General features: G+C 39.1%; 1 protein-coding gene across 16 annotated transcripts in view; it reads left to right on the top strand.

The window, feature by feature from the left end:
• The window catches only part of LOC110459976 (zinc finger protein Gfi-1-like), a 106,934-nt gene that overhangs the window by 52,615 nt on the left and 37,251 nt on the right, over nucleotides 1-17,068 (top strand). The window contains exons 5-6 of one of the 16 annotated variants that reach the window (XM_021512599.1): nucleotides 7,457-8,064; nucleotides 9,081-9,135. The exons of 9 other annotated variants lie outside the window; for them this stretch is intronic. In XM_021512599.1, coding sequence (XP_021368274.1) covers nucleotides 7,457-8,016 — 560 coding nt within the window. In that variant the 3' untranslated portion in view covers nucleotides 8,017-8,064; nucleotides 9,081-9,135. Of the gene's footprint in view, nucleotides 1-861; nucleotides 2,002-5,046; nucleotides 6,612-7,456; nucleotides 8,344-9,080; nucleotides 10,469-11,567; nucleotides 12,290-14,139; nucleotides 14,912-17,068 lie in introns of those variants that run through there. 6 more of the 16 variants (XM_021512602.1, XM_021512618.1, XM_021512605.1 and 3 more) reach the window with 6 other exon arrangements.

Consider the following 17,068-nt stretch of genomic DNA (forward strand, 5'->3'; position numbering starts at 1 on the left):
TGTAGACAATCAGCCTCTCTCTCTCTCTCTCTCTCTCTCTCTCTCTCTCTTTCGTTAAAACAGAAGTGATATACATTCCACTGATTGAGAATTTATAATACAACTAGGTATTTGTGGTGTAGAATTATAACAGATACAAGCTTATCTTTAATCTCTGTTGCTGACAATACCAGATGGAAATGTAATTACCAACAGTTTCATTTGTCCCTTTTCATTTTACTTTCTCTTCAATGATATGTATTTATGGTATTATTTCTGGAAGCTTTGCTCTGTTATCTTATAAAAGGCAAGGGAAAACTAAAAATACATTTTTTTATGATAATCTGATTTCATTAAATCTTGAACATGATTTAAAGTTTGATTTAAAATGTAAAGATGTTTTGCGTTAGTTTCTATTAAATCTTTGTTAAATCTACGGTATAATTCTTTCTTCCCACAGTTTTGTGTAACTTTCAATATTAAAGTGTGAGAAAATTAGTTTGATTTGTCTGTTTTGTCGACAATTGTTCAGTTGGATGCGCAGATAAATAATTTCAGAGGCAAGTCATCACCATCCTGATCATAACCTACGATTGAACATTCTTCATTCTGTCATTTGAATATGAAAAGGCTTAAGTGACGACACCGACAAGAAAAACAGTTATGTTAATTTTGACAGACGGTTCAAGTTGAAACAATATGACATATCTGAAAGTTTCTTAGCTTCTTTAATTGTGTAAATTTGTATAACTTAAATTAAAATTGAAAACATGTGTTAGAAATTAAGAAAGCCTGCTTGTTGTGAATGAGTCATGAATTGCTCCTGTATTCTTGTCTACGTTACAATGGCAGTTTACTAAAAAGTGTTTCTTGTTTGTGTAGGTGAGGCAGTCCCATTCCCTGGAGCGAAGCCTGACTTAACGGTCTATCAGTGCGAGATGTGTGATAAGATTTGCTCCACAGAGGCAATGCTCCGGGAACATAAGCAAGAACACGCGGCAGAAAGTTATTTCTGTGATATTTGTAGAAACGTTTTCTACAGTAAATATTCCCTGAATGATCACATGTTCAAACAGCATAAGCAATACTCCATCACCTGTGGGGTGTGCAATAAGCGATTTGCCCATAAAAGTAGGCTGGAGGAACACATGGTGAAACACTCCAATGCCAGGCCGTTCTTCTGTCAGCACTGTGGCGCCACCTACAAGCACAAGAAGAATCTGAAACATCATCTTTCTCAGTCCTCATCATGTGGTCGCAAACACTGAGTTCTTTTGGGTTTAAAATTGAAATTTGTACAGTTGACGTGTCCAACCGAAAATAATATTTAGAAGACACAGATTAATAATCATTCCGGGAATTGGTTCATTCTTTTGAGGGAGTTGTGTTACGTAATCCATCCTAAACAAAACATGTGTCCCTGGAAACTTTCAAATAGAGGCTTAGAGACACTGGCCTAGATAGCCACTGTGTAGAGGAGGCCTCGTCACTCTGTAAGATAATTGTCTTTGACCAGTGTATGATTTTTCTTCTGTCCTTCTCGAGGAGTAGTCCCAGTCTGATTTACTGCACATAAACAGCCTCATTCTGGTTTAGCCTCATTCTGGTTAACCAGAGAGCAGCCTCATTCTGGTTAACTAAAGAGCAGCCTCATTCTGGTTAACTATAGATGATCAGCCTCTCTCTGGTTAAAACATATATTCCATTAATCATGACTTCATGATACAATAGATTAAAATATTTTTGATGTGGAATTATAACATCAGTGTATTCATGCCTGAGTATTACATAGCAAGATATTTTGTGTTCAATCCTATTAAGTTATAGTGTATTCTGTATTTTTATTCTGTCTTCACAGTGTCACGTTCAATAATAAAGTTGAAGAAATTATTTTGAATGGTCTGTTTTATTGACAGTCGGAGGGAGCAGTAATCATCATCTACACTTGAACACTGTTCTTCCTGACATTGGGACTGAACAAAATTCAGTAAAACACACCGACAAAAAACACATATTTTACATATAACAAAGTCATTTGTGTAGACAAAGTACAGTCTTATGACCTCAAAACCTTTGGGTTTTATATGTTCATAATTTACTGTAATTGGAAAATCCTCTGGTTTCCTCGCAAACATAATTGTGTCGAAAACATATGAAAAACAAAAAACAATAAGACATTTCAACTTACAACCTTTTTGAGTTACGATACATTATGTCTGATAAAATGTCTAGGTAGGTTGTGACATTAGTAAAAAGTGCAGACATAAACACACCAATTGTTTACTTTCTTTGTCGGACAACAAAGGTTGACATTTTCATTGTTTAATATATTTTGTATTGTTCACTTTAAGTTGGTGGACTGTCTGAGGTCGGTCAGTTTCAGAAATATTCACAAAAGTTTGAACAAGGTTCTCTGTTTAGTTGTAGACACCACAGTTGATGGACAGGGGTCCAGTGTCCCGGGCCAAGAGGCAGCATCTAGGACGGGACTACGCCTGGGCTATACCTGTACCCTGTGTAGGTTCGTGTCGCCTTCACAGGACGCACTGCAGCTACACCTAAAACAGCATCAGCAACAACTCCCACACGTCCCTTACGACGCCCCCTTTATATGTGAAAGTTGTGGTAGGACATACAGGACCAAGACGGGCTTAAAGCTTCATGTCAACACCAAACATAAGCTGGAATTCCGCTTCACCTGTGAAATCTGCAATAAAGGGTTCAATGTGTTGTGTAACTTTCGAGGACACATGGCCAGCCACAACAAAACCTTTCTTGAGAAATGTGAAAAATGTGGATCAACATTTCCTCACCGTGAAAACCTAGCGACACATGAAAAATTCTGTGTCGGACACAAACTATTTGCCTGCAACAAATGTACAAAGTCATTCAGTAACCGAAGTGCCCTGATGGAACACATACTTATCAAACATGACTCAAAAAATGCTGGACCAAATTAAGCGATTCTCTGCCTGGAAATTGGTACATTATAAACAAGGATTAGGGTACAAATTATTAAGATCCCATGTAAAACTCAGAGGCTTCAGATGCTGGTTGGACATTATCAAATTAAAATCTTAATGTGTTAAGTTATTACTTTTACTTAACCATATCATAAGGACACTTAATATGAGGACAAAGACTATCTGTTTGTGTTTGGTCACAAAGAGGCATTATTTGTTGGTACTAGGCCACGCAGGGGCCTTTATTGGTTGAGAATTGCATCAAAAGGACGATTGAAAAACAGCAATACTACTGCCAGTAACTTTTGTAGAGTTTTCTATGTTATGAATATATCAGACTTTCAAAAACTTACTATGTATATATGAATATGTGTTACAAATATTTAAAATTGGGAACTGAAGTTATGATCAACATACAGACAATATGCATTACATGTCTTGATTTCATCTCATAAAAACTGCTTCCATGATTTTCGTATATATTTCACTGTTGAAAAGACAGCATTCTTTGGTTTTGCATTTTCGTGATAACACTGTAGAAAATTGATACAATTGTCAAAAATGTGAGAGTTAAAAGAAAAACATTATTATTAGTTCTGGAGTTTAATGGTTGGGACTAGGTCTCATTGTAAGTCAATAGCTAGGGGTGATGTCAGAAGTAAGGAGTGATGTCCCATTGTAAGTCAATAGTTAGGGATGATGTCAGTTGTAAGGGTTGATGTCCCATTGTAAGTCAATAGTTAGGGGTGATGTCCCATTGTAAGTCAATAACAAGGGGTGATGTCAGTAGTAAGGGTCAGTAGTAAGGGGTGATGTCCCATTGTAAGTCAATAGTTAGGGGTGATGTCAGTAGTTAGGGGTGATGTCCCATTGGTAAGTCAATAGTTAGGGGCATTGTCCCATTGCTAAGTCAATGGTTAGGGGCAATGTCCCATTTCTAAGTCAATAGTTAGGGGCAATGTCCCATTGCTAAGTCAATGGTTAGGGGCAATGTCCCATTGCTAAGTCAGTAGATAGGGGCAATGTCTCACTCAGTATGAGTGGGGAGAGAGAGAGACATAGGGAAGTGATGTATGAGTGGGGAGAGAGATAGGGATGTATGAGTGAGAGGAGAGAGATAGGGAAGTGATGTATGAGTGGGGAGAGAGAGAGACATAGGGAAGTGATGTATGAGTGGGGAGAGAGATAGGGATGTATGAGTGAGAGGAGAGAGATAGGGAAGTGATGTATGAGTGGGGAGAGAGATAGGGATGTATATCAGTGAGGGGAGAGAGATAGGGAAGTGATGTATGAGTGAGAGGAGAGAGATAGGGAAGTGATGTATGAGTGGGGAGAGAGATAGGGATGTATATCAGTGAGGGGAGAGAGATAGGGAAGTGATGTATGAGTGAGAGGAGAGAGATAGGGAAGTGATGTATGAGTGGGGAGAGAGATAGGGATGTATATCAGTGAGGGGAGAGAGATAGGGAAGTGATGTATGAGTGAGAGGAGAGAGATAGGGAAGTGATGTATGAGTGGGGAGAGAGATAGGGATGTATATCAGTGAGGGGAGAGAGATAGGGAAGTGATGTATGAGTGAGAGGAGAGAGATAGGGAAGTGATGTATGAGTGGGGAGAGAGATAGGGATGTATATCAGTGAGGGGAGAGAGATAGGGAAGTGATGTATGAGTGAGAGGAGAGAGATAGGGAAGTGATGTATGAGTGGGGAGAGAGATAGGGATGTATATCAGTGAGGGGAGAGAGATAGGGAAGTGATGTATGAGTGAGAGGAGAGAGATAGGGAAGTGATGTATGAGTGGGGAGAGAGATAGGGATGTATATCAGTGAGGGGAGAGAGATAGGGAAGTGATGTATGAGTGAGAGGAGAGAGATAGGGAAGTGATGTATGAGTGGGGAGAGAGATAGGGATGTATATCAGTGAGGGGAGAGAGATAGGGAAGGGATGTATAAGTGGGGAGAGAGATATAGGGAAGGGATGTCTATATAGCATGTTTTGCATTACATCTTCATATTAATTTGTTTGAGTTTGAAAATAAATGTTGTGAAAAAAAGAACTTACCATTCGTTATCATTGAATTGAAAGATAGTTTCTTATCTGTTCAGGTCCCCAGCTGACCCCCGTGGGAGTCACATCCTCTCTGGCAACACATATACCTACGGTGACGGTGACTCGTCCGGGCCCTATAGGGGTACATCAGGGAAGCCAGGGGGCAGATCAGGGGCCCCCTACAGGGGCAGAGGGGCAATGGCCATATCCCTGTGATATCTGCAGAAAGTCTTTTCCGACCGAGATGGATCTTACTGTGCATTTAGTACAGCACCAACAGCTGAAGAGATATCGCTGTGGAATCTGTCGCCATTCCATCCCGGATAGAAACGTGCTGAGACAGCACCTACTGCAGCATAGCACTGAGTTCACACATTTCTGTTACCCCTGTGGCAAGGGATTCAAATCCTACACCGGTCACTATCGCCACGAAAAGCTCTTCCATCGCCCACAAACTAACAATCCAAAGTGTCAGATTTGTGGGCGACAGTTCCCCGATGACAGTAGTCTTAAAATCCATTACAGACGACACTCCGACGATCGTCCCTTTAGGTGTGGAATGTGTGGAAAGTCTTACAAACACAAGAAAAGTTTACAGGACCATACCTGTAACCCATAGAAGTTTACAGGACCATACCTGTAACCCATAAAAGTTTACATGACCATACCTGTGATCCCATAGAAGTTTACAGGACCATACCTGTAACCCGTAGAAGTTTACAGGACCATACCTGTAACCCATAGAAGTTTACAGGACCATACCTGTGACCCATAGAAGTTTACAGGACCATACCTGTGATCCCATAGAAGTTTACAGGACCATACCTTTAACACATAGCAGTTTACAGCACCATACCTGTGATCCCATAGAAGTTTACAGGACCATACCTGTAACCCATAGAAGTTTACAGGACCATACCTGTGACCCATAGAAGTTCACAGGACCATACCTGTGATCCATAGAAGTCCACATGACCATACCTGTAACCCATAGAAGTTTACATGACCATACCTGTAACCCATAGAAGTTTACATGACCATACCTGTAACCCATAGCAGTTTACATGACCATACCTGTAACCCATAGAAGTTAACAGGACCATACCTGTAACCCATAGAAATTTACAGGACCATACCTGTAACCCATAGCAGTTTACAGGACCATTCCTGTAACCCATAGAAGTTTACATGACCATACCTGTAACCCATAGAAGTTTACATGACCATACCTGTAACCCATAGCAGTTTACAGGACCATACCTGTGACCCATAGAAGTTTACAGCACCATACCTGTGATCACATAGAAGTATTTAAATTGATAGGAACTTAGAAGAGGGTGGTTTAAACAAATTTCTGGATTTTGATGTACAGTGTATACAAACTAAAGATATGAAGTTTGCTTGCATGCAAATTCATTTATTGATACTGATGTGAATTTGACTCAATAATGATCTAGGTTTGATCTCGGCAGGATTGTACTGACATTTTTACAAAAAGCACCATACAATAATTTCCTTGTTTCTGTGTATATGTGGTGGGAAAGTGTTGTTTTACAGACAGTACTATAAACCACTGTTTCATTGTCTCTACATAAAATGTGTTGACCAGTGTTCTGCTATAGTTTGGATTAAAGAATTGGTTTAATAATCATTGGATCTTTATTGCTTATTTTCAGTTGTTTTGTGTATATTTATTGTGTATAACTGGAATGTGAGTACTCATGACCGCCTAAAAAGAAAGACATTATTTTAATGGCTATAAAACAGTGACAGGTTAGTGAAATGGCAGCTGAGATTGTCAACTGACCAGAAGAGAAATGGTTGTCACTAAGAATTTTATAACACAAATTAGTAATGGTTGTCATAGAGAACTGTATGACGTTATCAGTTAGCAATGATAGTCGCTGAGAACAGAATGACACAAATCAGTAATGGTTGTCATGGAGAACTGTATGACGTTATCAGTTAGCAATGATAGTTGCTGAGAACAGAATGACACAAATTAGTAATTTAAAAAAAAAAAAAAAATGACATATCAATTGTAGCTTTTGCTGCAATTATGAATAGTTTTTAGTTGTTGGGTCAACATTATATCATTTTCAGTTGAGGCATATTGGTTTGATAGTTTGCGGTAATACTTTCACAGATCGTTGTACTTGATGTGGGTTAAAAGTGTTTTGTGGTTCTTTTTCAGTAAAATCTGTCTAAGCTCATTCTTTTTAGGATCAGGAAACCTGTGTAAAGTAGACCCTCAGCTAGGTTCTGCGATATTAATATCTAGGTAGAAAGAACCTGTGGAGTCTGTAGACCTGTTTATACCGGAATAACAGTTTGGAACCTGTGTTATTTAGATTGTGATACGTTGTAGTGGAGATGTCGTGTATTGGTACATGATAACACAGAAACAGAAACTACTGCTAGAGTAGTGAGTATACCTTGACTGAAAGCCTCTTGTTTTGATTTCAGATTTTCAAGTGGAGTCTTTGTTGCAAGGCAGTGTTTTAGAAAACCCTGTCAGTCTAAAGGGCCTCAACTGGGCCAAGCAGCATCTCAGCGGGGCCGATCTCGACTCCCCAGGGAACAGACGTTTCAAAGGGCCCCATCCTGGTGAGGGTGAGGGTGACAAGACAGTTAAGTGTGGCTTTTGTTACATGCCCCGAAGCGGTCGGGAGAGCTTACGGGAACACATCATCACACACCACGGGGAAGAGTACCAGCACATCTGTTACGATTGTGGTAAAGCCTACCGCTCCATGGCCGGCTATCAGAAACACCGCAAAATCTACCATGGCGAGGGGCGCAACTGTGTCATTTGTCAAATATGTGGCAGCGTGTGCGCCAATAATAGCATGCTGATGAATCACATGAGGTCCCACACTGACGTGCGACCCTATATGTGTAAACGGTGTGGCCGATCCTACAAGTACAAAAGTCACCTCAATGAGCATGAACGTAACTGTTTGACCACTGAACAGACACAGATATCGGAACCAGTTCAATCACCGCAACCAGAAGACAAAGAATGACCGAACACAGTGAAATTCTTACGATCACAACCGCATGAAAGCTAAATGGTAATTTTTCCTCCTTTGACCAAACCATCTGTCAAAATTGTCGTTACACTATAATATGTTCCTCCGGCGACAAAACAGCGAAATCTCAAATATCACAACCAAAGGAAGAGGAAGAGTCCATGGTAACTCTTCTTCAAGTGATGAAACAGGGAAGTCTCAACTATCACTATGACCACCTCAGGAAATCTCCATGGTGACCTCCAGTGGACAAACACAGCAAAATATTAATAGTCACAACAGCAGTAAAACTGGACTGGATCTGTTAACTCATTCACCCCTGAAATTTCATAATGGACTATTCCAACCGTTGAATTGGGAGAGTTCAAATGTGTCTTCAAGGGGTGAATGAGTTAATTCAGTAACTGAACACAAACCTCCTTAATGTTGTAAATGATCACCAGTATCTACCATATCAATAGCAAACAGTATGAAATAATTTGTTCTTGTTTTAAAAAGCCAAGAACAATGTTTGGAGTGTCAATACACATGATCAAACATGAACTTTGCATTTTATATATATACTGAACCTGATCTGCAAGCCCTGGTTTGGGTTGTGGACTAAAAGAATAACTGGTATGAGGAATACGAGGTGTATGGATATAGGGAGAAGTGGAAATTGCTATTGCTAAGAGAATGTATGTAGGAGAGTTTGATTTCATTAGTACGAATACAAATTAGCAATATTAAAATCATTGGTGTATTATGCCTGACCTAAGATATGTGACACTCTGTTACCTTTGAGGAGCTATGGAAGATTCTTGTCCTGGTTCTACCCTTCTGTTCTACCACCTGACCCAATCATGTACTATTTTCCTGTGATAAACACAACATTCTGGTTGGTTGGGGCCTATTGGGACTGACAGTTGGTGACCATGTAACAGAAACAATTGTTTGTTGGATTGTGTAAAACTGGCCTATATTTGTTTGTCTTTCTTTCTAAACAACCTTGAACCTGTTTCCTTTGTTTCTTGTGACCTTAACATGTGACTGAAGGTTTCACATTGTCTTTTGGTCAGGTGACGTCAGGAGTACAGGCCAGGGATCCGCCATGGACCTCGGGACATACGTGGATAATTTCTATGAGAACAATAGTACAGCGTCACTGATGACACAAGCAGCAGGATTTCAGCCTCAATTCATTCAAGGCCATGGGAATGCAAGGTCACTTGAAGGTCAAAATGATACTCTTTCTAGAATTCAAGATGACATTCCGTGTGGATTGTGTTTAATGAATTGTCCGAGTAAAGAGGAATTCCGCGATCACGTTTTATCATTTCACGGTGACCAGTACACACACCTGTGTTACGAGTGCGGTAAATTGTTCAAGTCATACCAAGGTTACAAGAAACATGAGAAATTGTTCCATCGTGGAGGTGTTGATTGTAAATCGTGTGAGATTTGTGGCAGGCAATGTCCAGATGAGAGTAGTCTTAAAAAACACAGAATGATGCACACCGGTGATCGTCCTTTCTCCTGTGACAAGTGTGGCAGAACCTATAAACACAGAAGCAATCTCAAAGATCATTCCTGTGTGGGATTACAGGTGTGACAAGCTATTCCTGTGTGGGACTACAGGTGTGACAAGTTATTCCTGTGTACGATTACAGGTGTGACAAGTCATTCCTGTGTAAGATTACAGGTGTGACAAGTTATTCCTGTGTACGATTACAGGTGTGACAAGTCATTCCTGTGTAAGATTACAGGTGTGACAAGTCATTCCTGTGTAAGACTACAGGTGTGACAAGTTATTCCTGTGTAAGATTACAGGTGTGACAAGTCAATCCTGTGTAAGATTACAGGTGTGACAAGTTATCACTGATGCAGAGTTTGTTGTGATAGGGACTCCTGAAATTCTTTAGGTAATTGTTGAAGAACAAAAAAGCATGTCAAACAAAACCAACTCCTTCATTTCTGATTTGACAGAAGAACTTGAGTCTGTAATGATCTAGAAACAATAAATTCTCTGGGTTCATCTTAATTGAAAGTGAAATGATAGTCATGGAATGAATAAGTTTCCTGTCATGGGGTTACTTTCAGTGTGAAATGATACATGTGAGGGTGAGACAGGCAGATGTTGAGTCAGGGTGGTCATAGAACAGAGATGTGACTGTCGCTGACTTCATTTATTCCAAGTTAGGGAAGTAGTTATAATGATAACATGTATTTTAATATGTATTAATTTTTTGTGATGACAAGATTGTCAGATCGGTACTACTGACTACATAGTTTTGCCGTGTATTACTTTTGCTACATTTTAAGGCAGGCGCCGTCACACAGATTTGCACACCACCTGTCCAAAATTAATTTGCATGTGACGACATTTTGCATATCCTAAGTTGGATTTGCAGGTGACAACTTTGTATATAATTTCCAAATAAAATGTGTTGATTTCTGAAAATAAGGATTTTGTTAAATGTGATTTTATATTGGAAAGCACTGATCAGACTTGAGTGGTAACTATACAATGTTATACAGGAGCTCGCCAATAATGTCACTAACGTGGAATCTCTGTCAATCAAAATTATTCATCAGCACCAAAAAATGTGTGACCTTAACTTCATGTTGGAGAATAAGTTGACCTATACCTACTGAATTGACCAGTAAGTTAATGATTTGGTGAATATCTATACACTTGTGACCTTGAACGTTTGCTTTGACCTTCGTAAGATGCAATAAATGATTTGGTGAACAACTACACAATTGTGACCTTGAACCCAGACTTCGACCTTCATAAGATAAAATAAATAATTTGGTGAACAACTGCACACTTGTTACCTTGAACCCTAATTTGGTGAACAACTGCACACTTGTGACCTTGAACCCAGACTTCGACCTTCATAAGATAAAACAATTTGGTGAACAACTAATTGTGACCTTGAACCCAGACTTCGACCTTCATAAGATAAAACAATTTGGTTAACAACTAGTTGTGACCTTGAACCCAGACTTCGACCTTCATAAGATAAGATAATTTGGTGAACAACTACATACTTGTGACCTTGAACTCGGAATTTGACAATTTCATAAGATACAACAAATAATTTGTATATACATTTATAACTCAATTATCTGGTATCCAATAAAAATGATACACCTTGTCTGTTGCGCAGGAGACCTTGATCTTTTTCGTTAATATTTGATTTAACACAGCGCTTGGCCATTGTGTGATTGTGTGATCTGTTATCAATAGTCAAACCTTGACTGTTTTTTGTAATAATATACAAATTAACTGTATTCACTATTATCTAAATGTAGAAATCTAGCTCTCAATGGCTGGAAAGTCAAGTAAAACTGCCATTTGAAGTTGAAGCACACAGTCACTACACTTGCGTAATGGTAAGAATACACAGAGTCTCTGAGCATGTTGTGTCTAGTTAAAAAAAGAACTCTGAACATGTGCACACCTAATCGTTTGGCCTCAATGGTCTGTTAAATCAAATAGCCTTTACTATTCCTATGTATCACTGACACTGGCTGAAGGTTTCACATTGTCTTTTGGTCAGGTGACGTCAGGAATACAGGCCAGGGATCCGCCATGGACCTCGGGACGTATGTGGATAATTTCTATGAGAACAATAGTACAGTTGCACCGATGACACAAGCAGCAGGATTTCAGCCTCAATTCATTCAAGGGCATGGAAATGAAGGTCAAGGTCAAGGCAATATTGCATGTGGATTGTGCTTAGTGTGTTGTCGCGGTAAAGAGGAATTCCGTGATCATGTATTGTTGTGTCATGGCGACCAGTACACACACCTGTGTTACGAGTGTGGTAAACTGTTCAAGTCCTACCAAGGTTACAAGAAACACGAGAAGTTGTACCATCGTGGAGGTGTCGATTGTAAATCGTGTGAGATTTGTGGCCGGACATTTCCTGATGACAGTAGTCTAAAACAACACAGATTGAAGCACACTGATGAAAGACCTTTCAGCTGCGACAAGTGTGGCAAATCATATAAATACAGAAACACACTGAAGGATCATTCTTGTGTTGGCTAAAACATTTTGATACAGAACTGCTTCTTTGAAAAACTATGAGCTCTATTAAACATTAATTGGCCTTCTTGTAGGTAAACACGATTCTTTCTTGTCCCGAGATTGATATGTTAGTGATAACGAAACAAGATTAATGAAGGGAACACACAAAAAAATGTTTCCCTACTACTAGCAAAACCAATATTTTATTATGGCAAAATGAAACAAATAAAACCACAACAGTAAAAAGATGATTAGATTGACGTACCATTGTTGTCGTCTGCTTCAGTCACTCTGAACTCAGGTGTGGTGGCTTTTGTCTAATTTTCTCTCTGAATAAAGAAAATATGACAGGGGAAACTCATGCGTGTGAGGGAACCACCTTGTTTTATTTCCCTGTCATGTGATTAATATAAAGCAATCAGTCCTATAGAAAAGGTATGATACTTCCTATGGTGATATACCTGTAATGGGTGTTTGATTTATATATATTTATAGGTTTGTCGTGAAAAGACAACTGTGACTGTTTTGTTTGTGATTTTAGAAATGGTAATTTATATATAATTATTACTTTTTTTTTCTTCCGATTTTGAACACTTATTTATCAAGGCTGGAATTTAAATCCTCACTTTCAAAATAAGTTATGATTACCACCAGGAGATAAGCTTACTACAGACCTACATCTTCAAAGTTTGGATAAAATGGAGATTGTGCTTTTCTTGGGTATTCTTGAATTTGAAAAGGATTTCTTACTGTGTAAGACCTTTATCTTAAAAGTAGATGTCAGTGGTTCAGTGTTAGGAGGTGGCGGTAGTTTAAGAGGAGATTGTGATATCCTAAATATTGGCATATCTATTGTAGTGTATGGTGCTTGTAAAATATTCACCACACTAAAAACTGTTAAACATACCAGGACCTTTCACCATACTAAAAACTGTAAAACATACCATGACGTTTCACCACACTAAAAACTGGAAAACATACCAGGACGTTTCACCATACTAAAAACTGGAAAACATACCAGGACGTTTCACCATACTAAAAGCTGTAAAACATAACAGGACGGTTCACCATACTAAAAACTGTAAAACATACCAGGACGTTTCGCCATACTAAAAGCTGTAAAACATACCAGTACGTTTCACCATACTAAAAACTGTTAAACATACCAGGACGTTTCACCATACTAAAAACTGGAAAACATACCAGGACGTTTCACCACACTAAAAACTGTAAAACATACCAGGACGTTTCACCATACTAAAAACTGTAAAACATACCAGGACGTTTCGCCATACTAAAAACTGTAAATCATACCAGGACGGTTCACCATACTAAAAACTGTAAAACATACCAGGACGTTTCCATAAGAATGTGATACAAGTAACTATGTCATCTTTCATAAATGATGAGAAAGGAAGGAACGTCTAGTACACCTGTTCTTAACTTACACTCCAATTATACCTGAAGTTGAATGACCTTGAACTTCTGATCATGAGTGAATGGGACCTTGAACTATGTACTGTAACCAATGGGGACAAACATACAGTTATACATATACCAGCACAGATGTATAATAAAGCACTTAATGTAACAAGCCACTTCACATTCCAGGTCAGTAGTTGTTGACAGTTCCAGTGCTGGAATCGGCTCCTTTGCTCACGATGATTGAATGACATCAAATGATTTACTAATTTTTGTTGAAGTAAATGATATAGCAGGATAACAATCTAGCCTTGCTTTAAAGTCATGTTTGAGGTTCTTTCAAAGAATATCAGAGAATTTCAGTTATCTGTTCCTTCATCGTTTCCACTGACGACCAGTCCAGAACAGTTCTGTGCTTAGTGTAAATCATTGGAACATTAACCTGGCAAGCCTCCCGTCAGACAGCTAGGAAAAAAAGTCTCCTTCGATAATCTCGGAAATATGCTATTTCCTTTAAGACATTGCGTGAACTACTATATGCCACAATAGTATTCTAGTCATTTAGTGATACTATTTTATATTTTTCACTAAATTTCATTCTTGGTCTAGACCTTTATTTGACCTGTGTGTGTATTCTTTGTGACTGAAGGTCATTTCAACACTTTGTCTTTGGTTAGGTGATGCTTCTGATTCAAGACTGGAACAGCTCATACATTTCCCATCAGGCACAGAAAACAATTCCAAAGACTCCTTCACTGCAGTGCAGCATGCGTCCCAGTCCGGATATAGCGGACAGTACAAAGGTCAAGGCCACTCCAATGTTGTAACAAAAGAAGGTGAAAGTCAAAGGCCACTAGATTTAGGTACATTTGCGTGTGCTCTGTGTCTGACAGGTTGTCAAGGGCAACAGGCATTGAGGATGCATGTGTTGTCACACCACGGTCCAGAATACACACACATCTGTTTTGAGTGTGGCGGACGTCTATTCAAGTCGTATCAAGGATATAAGAAACACGAGAAACTCTGTCATCGCGGCGGTCAGGACTGTAAAACGTGTCAGGTGTGTGGTAAATCCTTCCCCAATGACAGCAGTCTCAAACAGCACTTACAGAAGCACACAGATCAACGCCCATTCGCCTGTGACAAATGTGGCAAGAATTACAAGTTCATCCACAGCCTTAGGACTCACACCTGTGTACTACAAGTTTATCCACAGCCTTAGGACCCACACCTGTGTACAACAAGTTCATCCACAGCCTTAGAACCCACACCTGTGTACTACAAGTTCATCCACAGCCTTAGAACCCACACCTGTGTACAACAAGTTCATCCACAACCTTAGAACCCACACCTGTGTGCAACAAGCTCATCCACAGCCTTAGGACCCACACCTGTGTACTACAAGTTTATCCACAACCTTAAGACCCAAACCTGTGTTCTGGGAATTGAACGTAACTACAAACCTTGACAATCCAACAAGTGTGATTTACATTGTTGGCAATCAATTATAAGCTTCCTCCACATACTAATGTCAGGAGAAGTTGACTACATGATTGAAGAAATGTAAAATAGAAAGAGGTCTTAATTAAGGACTGTTTCTCCCTCTTGGGCCAATCAGACTAGCACTAGAATTGAACTCTTCATACTGTTGATAGCAGTTATGTTGTAATCATGATTAAGTTGAGAAAGGGGTGATCTGACAGTCACGAGTTTCACCTGGGTGGTGTAAACATCTTATCAACATGTCTGGTTGGTATTACCAGGACGTTTTATAATGTGTGGTCCTGACAAACAGTCTGTGTATATACAATTTGTGGTCCTGACACACAGTCGGTGTATATATAATGTGTGGTCCTGACACACATTCCATTTATATATAATGTGTGGTCCTGACACACAGTCGGTGTATATATGATGTGTGGTCCTGACACACAGTCGGTGTATATATAATGTGTGGTCCTGACAAACAGTCTGTGTATATATAATTTGTGGTCCTGACACACAGTCGGTGTATATATAATGTCTGGTCCTGACACACATTCCATGTATATATAATGTGTGGTCCTGACACACAGTCGGTGTATATATAATGTGTGGTCCTGACACCCAGTCGGTGTATATATAATGTGTGGTACTGACACACAGTTGGGGTATATATAATGTGTGGTCCTGACACATATTTGGTGTATATATAATGTGTGGGCCTGACACACAGTCTGTGTATATATAATGTGTGGTCCTGACAAACAGTCTGTGTATATATAATTTGTGGTCCTGACACACAGGCGGTGTATATATAATGTCTGGTCCTGACACACAGTCTGTGTATATATAATGTGCGGGTCTGACACACAGTTGGTGTATATATAATGTGTGGTCCTGACACATATTTGGTGTATATATAATGTGTGGTCCTGAAATACAGTTGGTGTATATATAATGTGTGCTCCTGACACACAGTCAGGGTATATATAATGTGTGGTCCTGACACACAGTTGGTGTATATATAATGTGTGGTCCTGACACACATTCCATTTATATATAATGTGTTGTCCTGACACACAGTCGGTGTATATATAATGTGTGGTACTGACACACAGTTGGTGTTTATATAACGTGTGGTCCTTACACATATTTGGTGTATATATAATGTCTGGTCCTGACACACAGTCTGTGTATATATAATGTGTGGTACTGACACACAGTTGGTGTTTATATAACGTGTGGTCCTTACACATATTTGGTGTATATATAATGTCTGGTCCTGACACACAGTCCGTGTATATATAATGTGTGGTACTGACACACAGTTGGTGTTTATATAACGTGTGGTCCTGACACATATTTGGTGTATATATAATGTCTGGTCATGACACACAGTCTGTGTATATATAATGTGTGGTCCTGACAAACAGTTTGTGTATATATAATTTGTGGTCCTGACACACAGGCGGTGTATATATAATGTCTGGTCCTGACACACAGTCCGTGTATATATAATGTGTGGTACTGACACACAGTTGGTGTTTATATAACGTGTGGTCCTTACACATATTTGGTGTATATATAATGTCTGGTCCTGACACACAGTCCGTGTATATATAATGTGTGGTACTGACACACAGTTGGAGTATATATAATGTGTGGTCCTGACACACAGTTGGTGTATATATAATGTGTGGTCCTGACACATATTTGGTGTATATATAATGTGTGGTCCTGACACACAGTCTGTGTATATATAATGTGTGGTCCTGAAATACAGTTGGTGTATATATAATGTGTGCTCCTGACACACAGTCAGTGTATATATAATGTGTGGTCCTGACACACAGTCGATGTATATATAATGTGTGGTCCTGACACATAGTCGGTCTATACAGATACAGATAGGTTCAGTGTCCAAATACTAGTTTGTTGATTGAGCACAGATGTCTTTTCTTTTGAAAACTTTTGCTCTTTTCCCCTTGCCTGTCTCTAAATGTACTTGTCCCATGTTTTATTCTCTCTTTCATTTGAGATCTATTTACTGTGAATATCTGGCAGATTTTTTTCAGTAAATACTCGACAGATTTTACCTTCTGTAAAATGAAATAACTGACAGAT

The sequence above is a fragment of the Mizuhopecten yessoensis genome, unplaced genomic scaffold (genome assembly GCF_002113885.1).
Source record: "Mizuhopecten yessoensis strain PY_sf001 unplaced genomic scaffold, ASM211388v2 scaffold10275, whole genome shotgun sequence".
Lineage (NCBI taxonomy): Eukaryota > Metazoa > Mollusca > Bivalvia > Pectinida > Pectinidae > Mizuhopecten > Mizuhopecten yessoensis.